Source organism: Pseudophryne corroboree, chromosome 4 (genome assembly GCF_028390025.1).
Source record: "Pseudophryne corroboree isolate aPseCor3 chromosome 4, aPseCor3.hap2, whole genome shotgun sequence".
NCBI lineage: Eukaryota > Metazoa > Chordata > Amphibia > Anura > Myobatrachidae > Pseudophryne > Pseudophryne corroboree.
In genome coordinates, this window is record NC_086447.1 from 564,355,594 (window position 1) to 564,380,157 (window position 24,564).

At 47.9% G+C, this 24,564-nt stretch overlaps 1 protein-coding gene across 6 annotated transcripts in view; it reads right to left on the reverse strand.

Moving 5' to 3' along the window:
* REPS1 (RALBP1 associated Eps domain containing 1) overlaps positions 1-24,564 on the reverse strand; it is a 403,472-nt gene that overhangs the window by 92,496 nt on the left and 286,412 nt on the right. For all 6 annotated transcript variants that reach the window (XM_063917447.1, XM_063917443.1, XM_063917442.1 and 3 more), the window contains one exon: positions 23,945-24,063. In XM_063917447.1, the coding sequence (XP_063773517.1) occupies positions 23,945-24,063 (119 nt within the window). The remainder of the gene's footprint in view (positions 1-23,944; positions 24,064-24,564) is intronic.

The following is a 24,564-nucleotide window of genomic DNA, read 5'->3' on the forward strand; positions in this document are numbered from 1 at the left end:
ATGACGTTATGGTAAGAACTTACCGTTGATAACGTGATTTCTCTCATGTCCACAGGTATCCACAGGATAACATTGGGATATGGTTGAGCGACAGCGGAAATGGCACCGACACGGTCACGAGCTTTCTGGCCTCCCAGGATGCATCAGGGCTTCCCCATATAATCCCGCCCACTGACTCAGTCAGATCAGTTCTTTCCACAGCGATTTAGGCAGAAGCATCAGGTAGAAACCTATTTAGGCGATAAGAAAACACATGCACACCCTTCCATACAAGAGGGAAGAGGTTTAGGGATTGTCAAGATCCTCAAATCAGGTGCATCAGGGTGGGATCCCTGTGGATATAAGAGAAATCACGTTATCAACGGTAAGTTCTTACCATAACATCTATTTCTCTGGCTGGGTCCACAGGATTATCCACAGGATAACATTGGCATTCCCAAAGCCAATTTTAGTGGTGGGGACACTCCTGATTACACAGGAGGACCTTTCGCCCAAAGTCTGCGTCATGAGAGGCAGAAGTATCCAAGGCATAATGTCTAATGAATGTGTTTATGGAAGACCATGTGGCTGCCTTACATATATGTTCTGCTGAAGCACCCTGTTGTGCTGCCCATGAAGGACCTACCTTACGTGTAGAGTGTGCAGAGACATTAGCCGGAGTAGGGAGATCTGCATGAGAATAAGCTTCTGAAATTACCATTCGGAGCCATCTCGCCAGCGTCTGTTTACTAGCAGGCCATCCTCTTCTATGAAACCCGTAGAGGATGAAGAGAGAATCTGTTTTCCTGATGGCACTAGTACGATCTATGTAGATTCTTAAAGCTCGGACTACGTCCAGCGACGCTTCTCCCGTGGATAGTCCCGATACCTGAAAAGCTGGGACTACAATCTCTTCATTCAGGTGAAACTTTGAAACCACCTTTGGAAGATAACCAGATCTCGTTCTGAGAACTGCTCTGTCTGGAAAAAAACTTAGGAAAGGAGACTTACACGATAACGCTCCTAAATCTGACACTCTTCTGGCTGACGCCATTGCCAGCAGAAAAAATAAGAATTTACTCACCGGTAATTCTATTTCTCGTAGTCCGTAGTGGATGCTGGGAACTCCGTAAGGACCATGGGGGGTAGACGGCTCCGCAGGAGACTGGGCACATCTAAAGAAAGATTTAGGACTATCTGGTGTGCACTGGCTCCTCCCCCTATGACCCTCCTCCAAGCCTCAGTTAGGACACTGTGCCCGGAAGAGCTGACACAATAAGGAAGGATTTGGAATCCCGGGTAAGACTCATACCAGCCACACCAATCACACGTATAACTCGTGATAGGAACCCCGGTTAACAGTATGATAACAAAAGGAGCCTCTGAACAGATGGCTCGCAATAATAACCCGATTTGTGTAACAATAACTATTTACAAGTATTGCAGACAATCCGCACTTGGGATGGACGCCCAGCATCCACTACGGACTACGAGAAATAGAATTACCGGTGAGTAAATTCTTATTTTCTCTGACGTCCTAGTGGATGCTGGGAACTCCGTAAGGACCATGGGGATTATACCAAAGCTCCCAAACGGGCGGGAGAGTGCGGACGACTCTGCAACACCGAATGAGAGAACTCCAGGTCCTCCTCAGCCAGGGTATCAAATTTGTAGAATTTTGCAAACGTGTTTGCCCCTGACAAAGTAGCAGCTCGGCAAAGTTGTAAAGCCGAGACCCCTCGGGCAGCCGTCCAAGATGAGCCCACCTTCCTTGTGGAATGGGCTTTTACAGATTTAGGCTGCGGTAGTCCCAACGCAGAATGCGCCAGCTGAATAGTGCTACAAATCCAGCGCGCGATAGTCTGCTTAGAAGCAGGAGCACCCAGTTTGTTGGGTGCATACAGGATAAACAGCGAGTCAGTTTTCCTGACTCCAGCCGTCCTGGAAACATAAATTTTCAGGGCCCTGACTACGTCCAGTAACTTGGAATCCTCCAAGTTCCCAGCAACCGCAGGCACCACAATAGGCTGGTTCAAGTGAAACGCTGATACCACCTTCGGGAGAAACTGAGGACGAGTTCTCAATTCTGCCCTATCCATATGGAAAATCAGATAAGGGCTTTTATAGGACAAAGCCGCCCATTCTGACACACGCCTGGCCGAAGCCAGGGCCAACAGCATGACCACTTTCCACGTGAGATATTTCAAATCCACAGTCTTAAGTGGTTCAAACCAATGTGATTTCAGGAACTCCAAAACCACATTGAGATCCCAAGGTGCCACTGGGGGCACAAAAGGAGGCTGAATATGCAGAACTCCCTTGACAAAAGTCTGAACTTCAGGTAGGGAAGCCAGTTCTTTCTGGAAGAAAATCGACAGGGCCGAAATCTGGACCTTAATGGACCCCAATTTGAGGCCCAACGTCACCCCTGCTTGTAGGAAATGCAGGAATCGCCCCAGTTGAAATTCCTCCGTTGGGGCCTTCCTGGCCTCACACCAAGCAACATATTTTCGCCAATGCGGTGATAATGTTTTGCGGTGACATCCTTCCTGACTTTGATCAGGGTAGGGATGACTTCCTCCGGAATGCCCTTTTCCTTCAGGATCCGGTGTTCAACCGCCATGCCGTCAAACGCAGCCGCGGTAAGTCTTGGAACAGACAGGGCCCCTGCTGCAGCAGGTCCAGTCTGAGCGGCAGAGGCCAAGGGTCCTCTGAAAGCATCTCTTGAAGTTCCGGGTACCAAGCTCTTCTTGGCCAATCCGGAACCACGAGTATAGTTTTCACTCCTCGCCTTCGTATTACCTTGGGAATGAGAGGCAGAGGAGGAAACACATAAACTGACTGGTACACCCACGGTGTTACTAGAGCGTCCACAGCGATCGCCTGAGGGTCCCTTGACCAGGCGCAATTCCACCTGTGGGCTTTCCCACCTGTTTACCAGTATTTGGAAGACTTCTGGATGAAGTCCCCATTCTCCCAGGTGGAGGTCGTGCCTGCTGAGGAAGTCTGCTTCCCAGTTGTCCACTCCCGGAATGAACACTGCTGTCAGTGCCAACACATGATTTTCCGCCCATCGGAGAATCCTTGTGGCTTCTGCCATTGCCCTCCTGCTTCTTGTGCCACCCTGTCTGTTTACATGGGCGACCGCCGTGATGTTGTCTGATTGGATCAGTACCGGCTGGTTCTGAAGCAGGGGCATTGCGTAGCTTAGGGCATTGTAAATGGCCCTTAGCTCCAGAATATTTATGTGAAGCGAAATCTCCTGATTTGACCACAGTCCTTGGAAATTTCTTCCCTGTGTGACTGCCCCCCAGCCCCGAAGGCTGGCATCCGTGGTCACCAGGACCCAGTCCTGTATTCCGAATCTGCGCCCCTCTAGTAGATGAGCCCTCTGCAGCCACCACAGCAGCGACACCCTGGTCCTTGCCGACAGGGTTATCCGCTGTTGCATCTGGAGATGGGACCCGGACCATTTGTCCAACAGGTCCCACTGGAAAGTCCTTGCGTGGAACCTTCCGAATGGAATTGCTTCGTACGAAGCTACCATTTTTCCCAGGACTCGTGTGCATTGATGTACCGACACCTGTCCCGGTTTTAGGAGGTCTCTGACTAGAGATGACAACAACTCTGCTTTTTCCACTGGAAGAAACACTTTTTTCTGGTCTGTGTCCAGAATCATTCCCAGGAACAGAAGACGTGTCGTCGGGACCAGCTGTGACTTTGGAATATTGAGAATCCAGCCGTGCTGTTGTAGCACTTCCCGAGAAAGTGCTACCCCCACTACCAACTGTTCCTTGGACCTCGCCTTTATCAGGAGATCGTCCAAGTACGGGATAATTAAAACTCCCTTCTTGCGAAGGAGTATCATCATTTCGGCCATTACCTTGGTAAAGACCCTCGGTGCCGTGGATAACCCAAACGGCAGCGTCTGGAACTGATAGTGACAGTCCTGTACCACAAATCTGAGGTACTCCTGGTGAGGGGGGTAAATGGGGACATGTAGGTACGCCTCCTTGATGTCCAGGGAGACCATGTAATCCCCCTCGTCCAGGCTCGCAATAACCGCCCTGAGCGATTCCATCTTGAACTTGAACCTTTTGAAATAAGTGTTCAAGGATTTTAAATTTAAGATGGGCCTCACCGAACCGTCCGGTTTCGGTACCACAACTGTTTATGGGGCCGAAAGGACTGTACTTGATAATACGGTGCTTTCTTTTGCTGTGGGGTAGCCTGTGGCAAAATGTCGATTTCCCAGCCGTAGCTGTGGAAACGAGGTCTGAAAGACCATCCCCAACAGTTCCACCCCTCAGCAAAATATTGTCCCTATCCAGGGTATCAATATTATCCGACAGGGAATCTGACCACGCAGCAGCAGCACTGCACATCCATGCTGATGCAAACGCTGGTCGCAATATAATGCCCGTGTGTGTATATATAGCTTTTAGGGTAGCTTCCTGCTTTCTATCAGCAGGATCCTTTAGGGCGGCCGTATCCTTTTAAAGCCCCTGATGACATTTGAGACGCTGGAACAGTCACAAGCTGAGTAGCCGGCTGTCCTATGTCGTCAAACCTTTTATGTAAGGAGCTGACACTGTCACGTAATTCCTTCCATAAGTCCATCCACACAGGTGTCGACCCCTCAGGGGGTGACAACACATTTACAGGCATTTGCTCTGCCTCCACATCATTTTCCTCATCATACATGTCGACACAGCGGTACCGACACACAGCACACACACAGGGAATGCTCTGACAGAGGACAGGACCCCACAAAGCCCTTTGGGGAGACAGAGGGAGAGTATGCCAGCACACACCAGAGCGCTATATACCACAGGGATATCACCTATAAAGAGTGCTTTCCCCATATAGCTGCATATATACTGCATATATATATTATACTGCGCCTAAATTTGTGCCCCCCCTCTTTTTTACCCTTTCTGTAGTGCAGGGCTGCAGGGGAGAGCCAGGGAGCGATCCTTCCAGCGAAGCTGTGAGGGAAAATGGCGCCAGTGTGCTGAGGGAGATGGCTCCGCCCCTTTTTCGGCGGGCTTTCTCCCGCTATTTTAATATTTCTGGCAGGGGTTAATATACACCTATATAGCCTCTGATATATATGGTGTCAGTTTGCCAGCCAAGGTGTTTTTGATAAACGTGTAAGCGCTTTATCTACCCTAGGGGATGTTTCCCAACGTGACCTATCCTCTGGCGGGAAAGGGTACGCTGCCAATAACCGTTTAGAAATTATCAATTTCTTATCGGGGGAAGTCCAGGCTTCCTCACACACCTCATTTAATTCCTCAGATGCAGGAAAAAACTACTGGTAGTTTTTTCTCACCGAACATAATACCCTTTTTTGTGGTACCTGGGGTACTATCAGAAATGTGTAATACATTTTTCATTGCCTCAATCATGTAACGGGTGGACCTATTTGGAGGGTACACTTAAATTATACTTTCTTTCTAGGAGCTCAGGAGAGCCCCTAGTGTGCATCCAGCTCAGCCGGGCACAGAAATCTAACTGAGGCTTGGAGGAGGGTCATAGGGGGAGGAGCCAGTGCACACCAGATAGTCCTAAATCTTTCTTTAGATGTGCCCAGTCTCCTGCGGAGCCGTCTACCCCCCATGGTCCTTACGGAGTTCCCAGCATCCACTAGGACGTCAGAGAAAGTACTTTAGCCGTTAACCATTTAAGATCTGCTCTCTTAAGCGGTTCAAATGGAGGACCCTGGAGGAATTTAAGAACTAAATCCAAATCCCAGGGAGCTGCAGGAGGAACAAATGGGGGTTGAATATGTACTACTCCCTGAAAGAAAGTACGTACAGCCTGTAAATCAGCAATCTTTCGCTGAAACCATACAGTTAATGCCGATACTTGAACTCTCAAGGAAGCCACTTTCAAACATTTAGCCAATCCTGCTTGAAGGAAATCCAAAATCCTGGATACTTTAAAAGATCTTGGATTCAAACTTTTTCCAGTACACCAATGAATATAGGCTTGCCATATTCTATGATACACACGAGCTGAAGAAGGTTTTCTTGCTCTAAGCATAGTTTGGATTACTTGTTTTGAAAATCCTCTAGCTTCTAAGATAGAGGTTTCAATAGCCACGCCGTCAAAGACAGACGATCCAGATGACTGTGACAACAAGGACCCTGCATTAGTAGATCTGGACGTTGAGGGAGCAGTATTGGTGCTTCCACGGACATCCTCAGTAGAACTGTGTACCAATGCCTTCTTAGCCAAGTGGAGCTATTAGAATTATGGCTCCCTTTGCTTGCTTTATTTTTCTCACTACTCTGGGTAACAGAGATATGGGAGGGAACAGATATGCCAGATGAAATTTCCATTCTACTGACAGTGAGTCTACAAGGACCGCTCCGGGAACCTTTGTTCTCGATCCGTATCTCGGAACTTTGTTGTTTAGACGAGACGCCATGAGATCTATCTCTGGTAGACCCCATCTGTTCACTATTGCATGAAATACTTCTGGTTGTAATGCCCATTCGGTTTCCTGAATGGTGTGTCGACTGTGAAAATCCGCTTCCCAGTTCAGTACACCTGGGACAACACTGCTGACAATGCTGGGAGATGGAGTTCTGCCCATTAGAATGGGAGTTACTTCCTCCATCAGTCTCTTGCTGTGAGTTCCTCCTTGATGATTGAGGTACGCTACTGCTGTCGCATTGTCTGAGCGAATCTGGACCGGTCTTCCTTGCAGACTGTCCTTTGCCTGAACTAAAGCCATGTAAATGGCCCTTATTTCCAACAGATTTATTGGCAGGCGACTTTCCCTTGCGGTCCATTTTCCCTGGAACCAAAGACTTCCGAGTACCGCAACCCAGCCTTGCAGGCTGGCATCTGTTGTCAGGACTTGCCATTCTCCTATCCAAAACGGTCTCCCCTTGTTTAAATGGTCTGTCTGTAGCCACCAAGCTAGAGACCTTTTTACGTTTACTGGAAACTTTATCATCTGCTTTTTTATCAGCTGATGATTTCTGTTCCATTTGGTCAGAATAAGGTGCTGCAATGGTCTGGAGTGGAATTGCGCATATTCCACCATGTCGAAGGTTGATACCATCAGACCCAACAGTCGCATTGCTGCATGGACTGATATTGTCTGGGCGTGCAACACTTCCTGAGCCATGACCTGCACCTTGACTATCTTTTTCTCTGGTAAGAGAACTTTTTGTAGGTCTGAATCCAATATGGCCCCAAATGAACCATCCGCTGTGACGGATTCAGAGACGACTTTTCCCAATTTATGAGCCACCCGTGTCTCTGTTAAACTATTGCCTGTTGAAGATGGCTCAAAAGTAAATCTTGCGAATGTGCTAAGATGAACAGGTCGTCGAGGTATGGGAATATTCTTATCCCCTGTTTGCGCAGACACGCTGCCATAACCACCATAATCTTGGTAAACACCCTGGGTGCTGTTGCTAGCCCGAAGGGCAAGGCTTCGAACTGAAAATGTTCCTGGAGGATGGCAAACCTGAGGTAACACTGATGAGACAGTGCTATAGGCACATGTAGGTAAGCATCCCGTACATCCAGAGATACCATGTAATCTCCCGGTTCCATAGCCAGCATTATGGAGCGTAACGTCTCCATGTGGAACCTTGGAATCCAAATGTATTTGTTCAACATTTTCAGATTGAGAATTGGTCGAAATTACCCATTTGGCTTCTGGATCAGAAATAGATTGGAGTAAAACCCCTGTCCCCTTTGTGATGGAGGTACTGGGACAATCACACCTGACTGCAGTAATTTTTGGACTGCTTCTTGCAGGGCATTGGCCTTTGACGCTATACGAGACGGGCTGTTGCAAAAAAATCTTTGAGGAGGCTGCCTCCTGAATGGGGACCCATACCCCTGAGATACCACCATCTGCACCCAAGCATCTGTTGTTGACTGTTGCCATATGTGTGCAAAATGAAGGAGTCGGCCCCCAACCCTGGAATCCTCCAGGCGGAGGCCCGTCTCTTCAGGCTGATGGTTTCTGTTCAGGCTTGGAAGCTGGCTTTTTGCTAGCCCACTGCTTCCTACCCCTGGTTTTGAACTGGGGTTGCTTAGACTCCTCTTTAGCTTTCGCTTTGCCAACGAAATGAGCGAAACTTTGAACCCTTAGATTTAGGGTTATAAGTAGCCGGAAATCTGACCTTCTTTGATTCGGCCTCTGATTCTAGGAAATCAGACAATGGTTTCCCAAACAATATATTACCCACGAAAGGCAATGCTTCCAACTCTTTCTTGGATTCCGCATTTGCCTTCCACGTACGTAGCCAAACTGCTCAGCGAGCAGCTACTGTCAAGGCTGAAGCTTTAGAAGCAACTGTACCCATATCAATTGCTGCTTCTTCAAGTATTGGGCAGATTGTCTTAAACGGCTTAAATGATACTCCTGCTCCCTAGTAGGAGAAGAGATGTAATTCTCTAGTTCCTCTATCCATTCGCCCATTGCCTTTGCTACCCAGGCCGAAGCCATAGCAGGTCTTACCACTGCTCCTACTAGAGAAAATACCTTTTTCAAGAAGCTATCTACCCTTCTGTCTGTGACATAATTTAGGGAGGTAGATGACAGTGGTAAAGCAGATTTATGCACAAGTCGCAGTACATGTGCATCTACTTTTGGAGGAACTTCTCCTTTCGAACAATCCACAGCTGGAAATGGATAATAAGAATCCCATCTTTTCGGAATCTTATACTTTTTACTGGGCGTCGCCCAAGACTCATCCATCATTTCCGTCAGCTCCTCTGACGCTGGGAATTCAGTTTTAACTGTCTTTGTTCGTTTAAACATAGGTGCTTTAGATTTTAACACTGTCTTGGCTGGATCTTCCAAGGAGAGAACAGCCTTCACAGCATTAATAAGTTCAGCTACATCCTCTGAACTGAAACTCTGTGACTGATCATCATACGGAGTATTTGAATATACTGTATCATCATATGTTGTATCATCTTGTGTAGTCTGCCACATAGACGCATCTGTCTTAGTCTTACCTGTCCCTTGGTTGCTTGTAGAGGCTACTGGAACCAAGCCGTAGGAAGGGAGCTGCATGTATGGGTTAATAGTGTAACCTAACTCTTGAGGTGGTGCTACCGGAGTTAACATGTCCGCTATTGAAGATAGAATCTTTGCAAACATATTCCATGGTGGCTCTGTTGGTGGTTGAACCAACTCCTGTTTTTTACTTTGCTGAAAAGCAAAACAATTCGCACACAAGTCCTCATAAGTGACCAATTGGTCCATACCAATTAACCCTGTTTTACAAGATAAGCATGTTAGGGATGTAGGAGTGCTTGATAAATTCTCGTCACTTTTGCCGCTCACAGACATGGTAATAATAAGAATTTACTTACCGATAATTCTATTTCTCGGAGTCCGTAGTGGATGCTGGGGTTCCTGAAAGGACCATGGGGAATAGCGGCTCCGCAGGAGACAGGGCACAAAAAAGTAAAGCTTTACTAGGTCAGGTGGTGTGCACTGGCTCCTCCCCCTATGACCCTCCTCCAGACTCCAGTTAGGTACTGTGCCCGGACGAGCATACACAATAAGGGAGGCATTTTGAATCCCGGGTAAGACTCATACCAGCCACACCAATCACACCGTACAACTTGTGATCTAAACCCAGTTAACAGTATGATAACAGAAAGGGCCTCTTAAAGATGGCTCCTTAACAATAACCCGAATTAGTTAACAATAACTATGTACAAGTATTGCAGATAATCCGCACTTGGGATGGGCGCCCAGCATCCACTACGGACTCCGAGAAATAGAATTATCGGTAAGTAAATTCTTATTTTCTCTATCGTCCTAAGTGGATGCTGGGGTTCCTGAAAGGACCATGGGGATTATACCAAAGCTCCCAAACGGGCGGGAGAGTGCGGATGACTCTGCAGCACCGAATGAGAGAACTCCAGGTCCTCCTTTGCCAGGGTATCAAATTTGTAAAATTTTACAAACGTGTTCTCCCCCGACCACGTAGCTGCTCGGCAGAGTTGTAATGCCGAGACCCCTCGGGCAGCCGCCCAAGATGAGCCCACCTTCCTTGTGGAGTGGGCTTTTACAGTTTTAGGCTGTGGCAGGCCTGCCACAGAATGTGCAAGTTGAATTGTGTTACAAATCCAACGAGCAATCGACTGCTTAGAAGCAGGTGCGCCCAACTTGTTGGGTGCATACAATATAAACAGCGAGTCAGATTTTCTGACTCCAGCCGTCCTTGAAATGTATATTTTTAAGGCTCTGACAACGTCCAACAACTTGGAGTCCTCCAAGTCGCTAGTGGCCGCAGGCACCACAATAGGTTGGTTCAGATGAAATGCTGATACCACTTTAGGGAGAAAATGCGGACGAGTCCGCAGTTCTGCCCTATCCGAATGGAAGATTAGATAAGGACTTTTATAAGATAAAGCCGCCAATTCAGATACTCTCCTGGCAGAGGCCAGGGCTAGTAACATAGTCACTTTCAATGTGAGATATTTCAAATCCACCTTTTTCAATGGTTCAAACCAATGGGATTTGAGGAAATCTAAAACTACATTTAGATCCCACGGTGCCACCGGAGGCACCACAGGAGGCTGTATATGCAGTACTCCCTTGACAAAAGTCTGGACCTCAGGGACAGAGGCCAATTCTTTTTGGAAGAATATTGACAGGGCCGAAATTTGAACCTTAATGGATCCCAATTTGAGACCCATAGATAATCCTGATTGCAGGAAATGTAGGAAACGACCCAGTTGGAATTCCTCCGTCGGAACACTCCGATCCTCGCACCACGCTACATATTTTCGCCAAATGCGGTGATAATGTTTCACGGTGACTTCCTTCCGTGCCTTAATCAAGGTAGGAATGACTTCTTCTGGAATGCCTTTCCCTTTTAGGATCTGGCGTTCAACCGCCATGCCGTCAAACGCAGCTGCGGTAAGTCTTGAAAAAGACAGGGACCCTGCTGTAGCAGGTCCCTTCTCAGAGGTAGAGGCCACGGTTCGTCCGTGAGCCTCTCTTGAAGTTCCGGATACCAAGTCCTTCTCGGCCAATCCGGAACCACTAGTATTGTTCTTACTCTTCTTTGCCGTATGATCTTCAATACCTTTGGTATGAGCGGCAGAGGAGGAAACACATACACTGACTGGTACACCCAAAGAGTTACCAGTGCGTCCACAGCTATTGCCTGTGGATCTCTTGACCTGGCGCAATATTTGTCCAGTTTCTTGTTGAGGCGAGACGCCATCATGTCTACAATTGGTCTTTCCCAACGGTCTATTAACATGTTGAAGACTTCTGGATGTAGACCCCACTCTCCCGGATGAAGATCGTGTCTGCTGAGGAAGTCTGCTTCCCAGTTGTCCACGCCCGGGATGAACACTGCTGACAGTGCTATCACGTGATTCTCCGCCCAGCGAAGAATCTTGGCAGCTTCTGCCATTGCACTCCTGCTTCTTGTGCCGCCCTGCCTGTTTACATGGGCGACCGCCGTGATGTTGTCCGACTGAATCAACACCGGCTTTCCTTTCAGGAGAAGTTCCGCCTGGCTTAGAGCATTGTAGATTGCTCTTAGTTCCAGAATGTTTATGTGAAGAGACTTTTCCAGACTCGTCCATACTCCCTGGAAGTTTCTTCCTTGTGTGACTGCTCCCCAGCCTCTCAGGCTGGCGTCCGTGGTCACCAGGATCCAATCCTGAATGCCGAATCTGCGGCCTTCTAATAGGTGAGCCTTCTGCAACCACCACAGAAGTGACACCCTTGTCTTTGGTGACAGGGTTATTCGCAGGTGCATCTGCAGATGCGACCCTGACCATTTGTCCAACAGATCCCTTTGGAATATTCTTGCATGGAATCTGCCGAATGGAATTGCTTCGTAAGAAGCCACCATTTTTCCCAGGACTCTTGTGCATTGATGTACTGACACCTTTCCTGGTTTTAGGAGGTTCCTGACCAGATCGGATAACTCCTTGGCTTTTTCCTCTGGAAGGAAAACCTTTTTCTGAACCGTGTCCAGAATCATTCCTAGGAACAGCAGACGAGTTGTCGGGATTAAATGGGATTTTGGAATATTCAGAATCCACCCGTGTTGTCTTAGCACCTCTTGAGATAGTGCTAAAGCTGTCTCCAGCTGTTCTCTGGACCTTGCCCTTATTAGGAGATCGTCCAAGTATGGGATAACTAATACGCCTTTTCTTCGAAGAAGAATCATCATCTCGGCCATTACCTTGGTAAAGACCCGAGGCGCCGTGGACAATCCGAACGGCAGCGTCTGAAACTGATAGTGACAGTTTTGAACAATGAACCTGAGGTACCCCTGGTGTGCGGGGTAAATCGGAACGTGTAGATACGCATCCTTGATGTCCAAGGATACCATAAAGTCCCCTTCTTCCAGGTTCGCTATCACTGCTCTGAGTGACTCCATCTTGAACTTGAACTTTTTTATGTAGAGGTTCAAGGACTTCAGATTTAGAATAGGCCTTACCGAGCCATCCGGCTTCGGTACCACAAATAGAGTGGAATAATACCCCTTTCCTTGTTGTAATAGGGGTACTTTGACTATCACCTGCTGAGCGTACAGCTTGTGAATGGCTTCCAACACCCTCTCCCTTTCGGAAGAGACGGTTGGTAAAGCAGACTTCAGGAAACGATGAGGAGGATCCGTCTCTAATTCCAACCTGTACCCCTGAGATATTATCTGCAGGATCCAGGGGTCTACCTGCGAGTGAGCCCACTGCGCGCTGTAATTTTTGAGACGGCCGCCCACTGTCCCCGAGTCCGCTTGAGAGGCCCCAGCGTCATGCTGAGGTTTTTGCAGGAGCCGGGGAGGGCTTCTGTTCCTGGGAAGGAGCTGCCTGTTGGTGTCTCTTCCCTCTTCCTCTGCCTCGTGGCAGGTACGACAAACCCTTTGCTCTCTTATTTTTGTAGGAGCGAAAAGGCTGCGGTTGAAAGGTCGGTGCCTTTCTCTGTTGGGGAGTGACTTGAGGTAAAAAAGTGGATTTCCCGGCAGTAGCCGTGGCCACCAAGTCTGATAGACCAACTCCAAATAACTCCTCCCCTTTATACGGCAAAACCTCCATGTGACGTTTTGAATCCGCATCGCCTGTCCACTGTCGTGTCCATAAGGCTCTTCTGGCTGAAATGGACATAGCACTCACCCGAGATGCCAGTGTGCAAATATCCCTCTGTGCATCACGCATATAGATAAATGCATCCTTTATTTGTTCTAACGACAGTAAAACATTGTCCCTATCTAGGGTATCAATATTTTCAATCAGGGATTCTGACCAAACTACTCCAGCACTGCACATCCAGGCAGTTGCTATAGCTGGTCGTAGTATAACACCTGCATGTGTGTATATATTCTTTTGAATAACTTCCATCTTTCTATCTGATGGATCCTTAAGTGCGGCCGTCTCAGGAGAGGGTAACGCCACTTGTTTAGATAAGCGTGTGAGCGCCTTGTCCACCTTAGGGGGTGTTTCCCAGCGCGCCCTAACCTCTGGCGGGAAAGGGTATAATGCCAATAACTTTTTTGAAATTATCAACTTTTTATCAGGAGCAACCCACGCTTCATCACACACGTCATTTAATTCTTCTGATTCAGGAAAAACTGTTTGTAGTTTTTTCACACCATACATAATACCCTGTTTTACGGTATCTGTAGTATCAGCTAAATGTAACGTCTCCTTCATTGCCAAAATCATATAACGTGTGGCCCTACTGGAAAATACGTTTGAATTTCTACCGTCGTCACTGGAGTCAGTGCCTGTGTCTGGGTCTGTGTCGACCGACTGAGGCAAAGGGCGTTTTACAGCCCCTGACGGTGTTTGAGGCGCCTGGACAGGCATTAATTGATTGTCCGGCCGCCTCATGGCCTCAACTGACTGTTTAAGGGAAGATAAACCATCACGTAATTCCACAAATAAAGGCATCCATTCTGGTGTCGACCCCCTGGGGGGTGACATCTGCATATTTGGCAATTGCTCCGCCTCCACACCAATATCGTCCTCATACATGTCGACACCCCGTACCGACACACACCGCAAACTCACAGGGAATGCTCTAATGAAGACAGGACCCACTAGCCCTTTTGGGGAGACAGAGGGAGAGTCTGCCAGCACACACCACAAAGCGCTATATATACAAGGGATATCCTTATATTAAGTGCTCCCTTATAGCTGCTTTAATATATAATATATATATATATAGCCATTAATGTGCCCCCCCTCTCTGTTTTACCCTGTTTCTGTAGTGCAGTGCAGGGGAGAGACCTGGGAGCCGTCCTGACCAGCGGAGCTGTGACAGAAAATGGCGCCGTGTGCTGAGGAGATAGGCCCCGCCCCTTTTTCGGCGGGTTCTTCTCCCGCTATTTTTCCAGTCAGGCAGGGGTTAAATATCTCCATATAGCCCCTATGGGCTATATGTGAGGTATTTTTAGCCTTGTATAAGGTTTATATTTGCCTCTCAGAGCGCCCCCCCCCAGCGCTCTGCACCCTCAGTGACTGCCCAGTGAAGTGTGCTGAGAGGAAAATGGCGCACAGCTGCAGTGCTGTGCGCTACCTTATGAAGACTGAGGAGTCTTCAGCCGCCGGTTTCCGGACCTCTTCACGCTTCAGCATCTGCAAGGGGGTCGGCGGCGCGGCTCCGGGACCGGACTCCACGGCTGGGCCTGTGTTCGATCCCTCTGGAGCTAATGGTGTCCAGTAGCCAAGCAGCAAATCCACTCTGCATGCAGGTGAGTTTACTACTTTCCCCCTAAGTCCCACGTTGCAGTGATCCTGTTGCCAGCAGGACTCACTGTAAAGAAAAAAAAACCTAAACTAAACTTTCTCTAAGCAGCTCTTTAGGAGAGCCACCTAGATTGCACCCTTCTCGTTCGGGCACAAAATCTAACTGGAGTCTGGAGGAGGGTCATAGGGGGAGGAGCCAGTGCACACCACCTGACCTAGTAAAGCTTTACTTTTTTGTGCCCTGTCTCCTGCGGAGCCGCTATTCCCCATGGTCCTTTCAGGAACCCCAGCATCCACTTAGGACGATAGAGAAAATCTGTTAATGACTACACAATTTGTGACTGAAAATCACCTATATATGAGTATATCGAAGTGAAATCAATCTGACCACAGTGCACCTGAATTGAGGGTCAGAACAGGACTAACGTTACACAGAAAAGTCAGCACACATACTAGCAGTCGGTCACATGTTAAAGCATTAGACATTGTCATATGAGAATACAACCCCCATAACTTATACATAAGTAGGAAAATTGTACTTCTGTTTCAACTGGTTCTTTTTCAACATAACATGCAGAAAACACAGTAATATACAGATCTCATATGCAATATGTACTAAAAAATAAGAATTTACTTACCGATAATTCTATTTCTCGTAGTCCGTAGTGGATGCTGGGGATTCCGTCAGGACCATGGGGAATAGCGGCTCCGCAGGAGACAGGGCACAAAAGCAAGCTTTTAGGATCACATGGTGTGTACTGGCTCCTCCCCCTATGACCCTCCTCCAAGCCTCAGTTAGGTACTGTGCCCGGACGAGCGTACACAATAAGGAAGGATCTTGAATCCCGGGTAAGACTCATACCAGCCACACCAATCACACCGTACAACTTGTGATCTGAACCCAGTTAACAGTATGATAACAAGGAAGTAGCCTCTTAAAAACGATGGCTCACAACAATAATAACCCGATTTTTGTAACAATAACTATGTACAAGTAATGCAGACAATCCGCACTTGGGATGGGCGCCCAGCATCCACTACGGACTACGAGAAATAGAATTATCGGTAAGTAAATTCTTATTTTCTCTAACGTCCTAGTGGATGCTGGGGACTCCGTCAGGACCATGGGGATTATACCAAAGCTCCCAAACGGGCGGGAGAGTGCGGATGACTCTGCAGCACCGAATGAGAGAACTCCAAGTCCTCTTTAGCCAGAGTATCAAATTTGTAAAATTTTACAAACGTGTTCTCCCCTGACCACGTAGCTGCTCGGCAAAGTTGTAATGCAGAGACCCCTCGGGCAGCCGCCCAAGATGAGCCCACCTTCCTTGTGGAGTGGGCTTTTACAGTTTTAGGCTGTGGCAGGCCTGCCACAGAATGTGCAAGTTGAATTGTGCTACAGATCCAACGAGCAATCGTCTGCTTAGACGCAGGAGCACCCATCTTGTTGGGTGCATACAAGATAAACAACGAGTCAGATTTTCTGACTCCACCTGTCCTTGAAATATATATTTTCAATGCTCTGACAACGTCCAGTAACTTGGAGTCCTCCAAGTCGCTAGTAGCCGCAGGCACCACAATAGGCTGGTTCAAGTGAAAAGCCGAAACCACCTTAGGGAGAAAATGAGGACGTGTCCGCAGTTCTGCCCTGTCCGAATGGAAAATCAGATATGGGCTTTTGTACGATAAAGCCGCCAACTCTGAAACTCTCCTGGCTGAAGCCAGGGCCAATAGCATGGTTACTTTCCATGTAAGATACTTCAAATCTACCGATTTGAGAGGCTCAAACCAATGAGATTTGAGAAATTCCAAAACTACGTTTAGATCCCACGGTGCCACTGGAGGCACAATTGGGGGTTGTATATGTAGTACACCCTTGACAAAAGTTTGTACTTCAGGCACTGAAGCCAATTCTTTCTGGAAGAAGATTGATAAGGCCGAAATTTGAACTTTAATAGACCCCAATTTGAGGCCCATAGACAATCCTGCCTGCAGGAAATGTAGGAATCGACCCAATTGAAATTCTTCCGTTGGGGCCTTCTTGGCCTCACACCACGCAACATATTTTCTCCAAATGCGGTGATAATGTTGTGCGGTCACTTCCTTCCTAGCTTTAATCAAGGTAGGAATAACTTCCTCTGGAATGCCCTTTTCTTTTAGAATCCGGCGTTCAACCGCCATGCCGTCAAACGCAGTCGCGGTAAGTCTTGGAACATACAAGGTCCCTGCTGAAGCAGATCCCTTCTTAGAGGTAGAGGCCACGGATCTTCCGTGAGCATCTCTTGAAGTTCCGGATACCAAGTTCTTCTTGGCCAATCCGGAGCCACTAGTATTGTTCTTACTCCCCTTTTCCGTATAATTCTCAGTACCTTTGGTATGAGAGGCAGAGGAGGAAACACATACACTGACTGGTACACCCACGGTGTTACCAGAGCGTCCACAGCTATTGCCTGAGGGTCTCTTGACCTGGCGCAATATCTGTCCAGTTTTTTGTTGAGGCGAGACGCCATCATGTCCACCTTTGGTTTTTCCCAATGGTTCACAATCATGTGGAAAACTTCCGGATGAAGTCCCCACTCTCCCGGGTGAAGGTCGTGTCTGCTGAGGAAGTCTGCTTCCCAGTTGTCCACTCCCGGGATGAACACTGCTGACAGTGCTATGACATGATTTTCCGCCCAGCGAAGAATCCTTGCAGCTTCTGTCATTGCTCTTCTGCTTCTCGTGCCGCCTTGTCTGTTTACGTGGGCGACTGCTGTGATGTTGTCCGACTGGATCAACACCGGCTGACCCTGAAGCAGCGGTTTCGCCAAGCTTAGAGCATTGTAGATCGCTCTTAGCTCTAGTATATTTATGTGAAGAGACGTCTCCAGGTTTGACCATACACCCTGGAAGTTTCTTCCCTGTGTGACTGCTCCCCAGCCCCGTAGGCTGGCATCCGTAGTCACCAGGACCCAGTCCTGTATGCCGAACCTGCGGCCCTCTAACAGATGGGCACTCTGCAACCACCACAGGAGAGACAACCTTGTCCTTGGTGACAGTGTTATCCGCTGATGCATGTGCAGATGCGATCCGGACCATTTGTCCAGCAGATCCCACTGAAATATTCGTGCATGGAATCTGCCGAATGGAATTGCTTCGTAAGAAGCCACCATCTTTCCCAGGACTCTTGTGCATTGATGTACTGACACATTTCCTGGTTTTAGGAGGTTCCTGACAAGTTCGGATAACTCCCTTGCTTTCTCCTCCGGGAGAAACACCTTTTTCTGAACCGTGTCCAGAATCATTCCCAGGAACAGCAGACGTGTTGTCGGGGACAATTGAGATTTTGGAAGATTCAGAATCCACCCGTGTTGTTGAAGCACTACTTGGGTTAGTGCTACACCGACTTCCAGCTGTTCTCTGGACTTTGCCCTTATCAGGAGATCGTCCAAGTAAGGGATAATTAATACGCCTTTTCTTCGTAGAAGAACCATCATTTCGGTCATTACCTTGGTAAAGACCCGAGGTGCCGTGGACAAACCAAACGGCAGCGTTTGAAACTGATAATGACAGTCTTGTATCACGAACCTGAGATACCCTTGGTGTGAGGGGTAAATTGGGACATGCAGATAAGCATCTTTTATGTCCAGGGACACCATGAAGTCCCCTTCTTCCAGATTCGCTATCACTGCTCTTAGTGACTCCATCTTGAACTTGAATTTCTGTATGTACAGGTTCAAGGATTTCAGATTTAGAATAGGTCTTACCGAACCGTCCGGCTTCGGTACCACAAATAGTGTGGAATAATACCCCTTTCCCTGTTGTAGGAGGGGTACCTTGACTATCACCTGCTGAGAATACAGCTTGTGAATGGCTTCCAATACCGTCGCCCTTTCTGAGGGAGACGTTGGTAAAGCAGACTTTAGGAAACGGCGAGGGGAAATCTTTCGAATTCCAACATGTAACCCTGAGATACTATCTGCAGGATCCACGGGTCCACCTGTGAGCGAGCCCACTGATTGCTGAAAATCTTTAGTCGACCCCCCACCGCTCCTGAGTCCGCTTGTAAAGCCCCAGCGTCATGCTGATGGCTTTGTAGAACCCGGGGCGGGCTTCTGGTCCTGGGCAGGGGCTGCTTGCTGCCCTCTCTTACCCTTTCCTCTGCCTCGTGGCAGATAAGACTGTCCTTTTGCCCGCTTGTTTTTATAGGAGCGAAAGGACTGCGGCTGAAAAGACGGTGTCTTTTTCTGTTGGGAGGGGGTCTGAGGTAAAAAAGTGGATTTGCCGGCAGTTGCCGTGGCCACCAGATCCGATAGACCAACCCCAAATAATTCCTCTCCTTTATATGGCAATACTTCCATATGCCTTTTGGAATCCGCATCACCTGACCACTGTCGCGTCCATAAACTTCTTCTGGCAGATATGGACATCGCACTTACTCTCGATGCCAGAGTGCAAACATCCCTCTGAGCATCTCGCATATAAAGAAACGCATCCTTTAATTGCTCTAGAGTCAATAAAATACTGTCCCTATCCAGGGTATCAATATTTTCAGTCAGGGAATCCAACCACACTACCCCAGCACTGCACATCCAGGCTGAGGCTATTGCTGGTCGGAGTATAACACCAGTATGCGTGTATATACTCTTCAGGGTAGTTTCCAGCCTCCTATCTGCTGGATCCTTGAGGGCGGCCGTATCTGGAGACGGCAACGCCACTTGTTTTGATAAACGTGTGAGCGCTTTATCCACCCTAGGGGGTGTTTCCTAGCGCGCCCTAACCTCTGGTGGGAAAGGGTATAATGCCAATAACTTCTTAGAAATTAGCAGTTTTCTATCTGGGTTAACCCACGCTTCATCACACACGTCATTCAATTCCTCCGATTCTGGAAAAGCTACAGGTAGTTTTTTCACCCCCCACATAATACCCCTTTTTGAGGTACCTGCAGTATCAGAGATCTGCAAAGCCTCCTTCATTGCCGTGATCATATAACGTGTGGCCCTATTGGAAAATACGTTTGTTTCTTCACCGTCGACACTAGATTCATCTGTGTCGGTACCTGTGTCGACTGACTGAGGTAAGGGACGTTTTAGAGCCCCTGACGGTGTCTGAGACGCCTGAGCAGGTACTAACTGGTTTTCCGGCCGTCTCATTTCGTCAACTGACTTTTGTAATGTACTAACATTATCACGTAATTCCATAATTAAAGCCATCCATTCCGGTGTCGACTCCCTAGGGGGTGACATCACCATTACCGGCAATTGCTCCGCCTCCACACCAACATCGTCCTCATACATGTCGACACACACGTACCGACACACAGCAGACACACAGGGAATGCTCTTATCGAAGACAGGACCCCACTAGCCCTTTGGGGAGACAGAGGGAGAGTTTGCCAGCACACACCAAAAGCGCTATAAAATGTATATAAACAACCCTAAAAGGTGTTGTTTTTGTTATATGCGCTTTAAATATATAAATATCGCCAAAATATGCCCCCCTTCTCTTTGTTACCCTGTTTCTGTAGTGCAGTGCAGGGGAGAGTCCTGGGAGCCTTCCTCACAGCGGAGCTGAGCAGGAAAATGGCGCTGTGTGCGGAGGAGAATAAGCCCCGCCCCCTATCCGGCGGGCTTTTCTCCCGGGTTTTGAGATATCTGGCCTGGGTTAAATACATACATATAGCCTCAATGGCTATATGTGATGTATTCTTTGCCATCAAAGGTATTAAATATTGCTGCCCAGGGCGCCCTTAGCAGCGCCCTGCACCCTCCGTGACCGTTCAGTGTGAAGTGTGTAGCAACAATGGCGCACAGCTGCAGTGCTGTGCGCTACCTTCATGAAGGCTGAAGAGCCTTCTGCCGCCTGTTTCCGGACCCTCGATCTTCAGCATCTGTAAGGGGGATCGGCGGCGCGGCTCCGGGACGAACCCCAGGGTGACCTGTGTTCCGACTCCCTCTGAAGCTATGTCCAGTAGCCTAAGACTCCAATCCATCCTGCACGCAGGTGAGTTGAAAATCTCTCCCCTAAGTCCCTCGATGCAGTGAGCCTGTTGCCAGCAGGACTCACTGAAAATAATAAACCTAAAAACTTTTTCTAAGCAGCTCTTTAGGAGAGCCACCTAGATTGCACCCTGCTCGGACGGGCACAAAAACCTAACTGAGGCTTGGAGGAGGGTCATAGGGGGAGGAGCCAGTACACACCATGTGATCCTAAAAGCTTGCTTTTGTGCCCTGTCTCCTGCGGAGCCGCTATTCCCCATGGTCCTGACGGAGTCCCCAGCATCCACTAGGACGTTAGAGAAATTAACAATTCATACTAACAAGTAGAGAGAACTTTTAGTACTGTATATCCTTCCTCTGTAGAGCGGGATACAGGGAGCCTCACCACACTTCCATATCCAAGCAAATGCACTCGTAAGACGCTGAGTGGATTCAGACGCTACTGATGTACACTACCGCTCCTGATAACTGATAACGGACACAGTTGCTCACTGACTGACACGGACGCTCAGCAACTTCCACGTGTATGTAGACGCTAAGGCCTGCGACTCGGTCTAGGCGGGATCTCTAGTGTACACAACCGCAGCGTCTAAGCTGCGACCGAGTACCCTCGTGGTAGCCTCTGAGACAGAAGTGAGGTCATTTAGTTCATGGACGGGAGACGCGCGGAAACTGGTCATGAACTCGGAGGAGGGGCAGCCAGGAGAGCGTCTGAATCCCCCTGTTGACTTAAACTCAAAGGATCGTGGCCTTTACCTAGTCCTGGCGCCTATGATCCCCAGAGCGTAGCGCTGTCGCACTCGAGATGTTCGGCGCATCAACACACTGTTTGTAGTCTCCACCAATACAGTGTAGCTGTGTCCTGACCCCTCTAGTAAGAGGAAATCCATAGACTTGCCTTCCCCCCATGCTCCGGCCACAGCCTGGTTACGTCTGCTGGACCTGCTAGAACATCCGACACAGACGCCCGTCGAGACAGCACTGTACCGCGAAGGTAAGCGTTGTTGCGACCCGGTGGGGAGTTGTTGGAGTGACTCTTTCCAGTATGCGTTTAAGACGCTGTTAAGGAAAGTCGCTCAAAAAAATATAGTAAGTCTATAAAAATAAAATAATAAAAGCTTGATTCACAGCAGCCCTGTGACCATGCGGCTTCCTGCCGCACCAAGCAAAAAACTGATCTGACTGAGTCAGTGGGCGGGATTATATGGGGAAGCCCCGATGCATCCTGGGAGTCCAGAAAGCTTGTGACCCTGTTGGTGTCATTTCCGCTGTCGCTCAACCATATCCCAATGTTATCCTGTGGACCCAGCCAGAGAAATATATATATATACACACACACACACACACACACATATATACACACACACACACACACACACATATATATATATATATACATACATACATACACACACATATATACATGAGACCCTGACGCACCTAGGACCCCAGGGTACAGAATATAGTGATAGCAAGACGCGTGATACACTAGAATGAAATCCACACAGCAGCTACAGGCACACTCAGTCACAGGAACAATGCAGAAATTATTACAGATAATCAATTAAACTGCACTGGACTAGTAAAACTACATATAGATATGTATGTATATAGATATAACAATACACAGTAGATACTAGATGTATATCACAGAATACTTGTACTAAATATTCAGGTAGCAGTACACTTGTTTTTAACTAACGCTGTCTAAAATGATATGTAGAATACTTAAGTGCCTGTAAATGCACAGCGCTGATGATACAGGCAGCTTTACAGAGGAGACTGTGCCCTGCAGTCCCGGATATCAGCCAAGCTACTTGTGTAAAGATGGCAACAAAATCTGTCAGGGAGTGAGGGAGAGTGAAATGCAGCTCCAGGGCGGGAACACCAGCAGTAGATGGCGCCCGGAGCTGGGGAGGGGCAACCGGTCAGCGCCTTATCCCCTATGCTGGTCCTCACCACCAGGTACTGTGGAGCCTATGTAAAATGGATTTTAGTAAACCCGACCTGTGCTCCCTGCCCTGGTGGATAAAGTGGGGTCCCTGTGCAGTACAGTGTCCACGCCAACAGCGCGGTCCATGTCCTGGGACCGCGATTTACCGGCGGGTCCCACCTGGGGCACCCTCTTACTTCCTCCCTGATGTGCAGCCACGCGATCCAGGAGAGCGTCAGCGGTGGTGTGCCTGAAGACCAGTGCGCCTCCGCTGCAAGTACCCGGGAACCCGGCCGCGGGAATATGCATCGCTGCTGGGGAGGTGATGGAGCCTCAGCACAGAATGTCAGAATGAAATAAACAGTGCTGCAGCCCTTGAAGTCTTCTTATAAAGCTCTTTTCAGGGCTACCTGGTGCAGCCCCACCTGTTAGTGACCTGTTCTGTAGGCACCAACTTACAAACTGAGCTCCAGTGCCCGGAGGCGGGGTTTGAGAGGAGGCGGTGCAGTGCATCCTGGGAACAGTCAAAGCTTTAGCCTGTTGGTGCCTTGGATCAAGATCCAACTCTACACCCCAATGTATTCCCTGTGGAATCCCAGCGTAACCTGCTGCAGAAAATTTGAATTGGCCCTGGTCTACCAACCCAGGGCACCCCTGCAACGGTCCCGAAGCACCCCAGGGTGCCTAAGCACGCAGTATGAAAACCACTGACATATGTAATTCATATCTATATTATAAATTCTGAAACAAACATTATACGTGTATGTAATATATATATATATATATATATATATATATATATATATATATATATATATACACACACACACACAGTTTTCTGAATGAAGTAGATCACAGCTTGAAATAAGCATTGGATGTAGGTTCTAAGTATAGGTGTATGGTTGAAATGCTATTAAAAGAAATGTTGCAACACAACAGTCAGGCTGTGAGAAGCATAAAAGGTCACAAATGGTCCTAAATACAGTATCCTGTCCGTAACGCACTAGCCTGCTCTGTTTATATGGATGACTAGGGTACAATTTTTTTTTCCTGAATATCCTAAATCCCTGGTGCACAAAATTTCCTTCATGTTTCACTATAGGGGGGTTTGTTTTGATAGACATATGGCCATCAATGAAATGAAGGGGAAAGGACTTTGGGTGTGTTTTCCCCCTTTCTAAAATCTTCTACAAGCACACCAGTTGCAAAAGGTATGCTCCATCTTAATCATGGAATAGTTCCTCTACTTAATAAATGATAGACCAAGGAGGCAATGGTGCAATCCACAATTGTAATTTCAAGTTATGTGCTAGTTGTACAGGAGTCAGGGGGAGAGCCTCACCTGTTGTGGCTGCAAATGTCCTGTTCATGTCCAAAGATGAGGAGCGAGAATGTGAGGCATGAGGTCTTGGAGGAGGGGGTGGCGGTGCTATATTATCTGGAGAAGTGCCTGAATGGGACCTGTAACATAAACAATGACATTTGAACCAATGAAATGTGTACAGATCAAGACATTAAAATTACTAGTAACTCACCTGTATAATCACCTCTTCAATTTGTACATTTCTTATAACGTAAATGTATTTAGAAGGAGAAATTGTAGTTCTCTGCTCTGATGAATAGGAAAGTCACTTTTAAACTCTTAGCCTTACACCAGTCATTCCCAACCACGGTCCTCAAGGCACACTAACAGTGCAGGTATTAGTGATATCCAGGCCTCAGCACAGGTGACTTAATTAGTACCTCAGTTATTTTGATTTAACCATCTGTGCTGCAGCCTGGATATCACTAACTTCTGCACTGTTGGTGTGCCTTGAGGACCGTGGTTGGGAATGCCTTCCTTACACCTATAAATGATGGAATATACACTGTACACCCACACAAGTCTTACAAGTCTAGAAAGCTGCAAGGAGGGGAACATGTGTTTAACACCGCAGCTCACTCTGCATCATTGAAGTCATC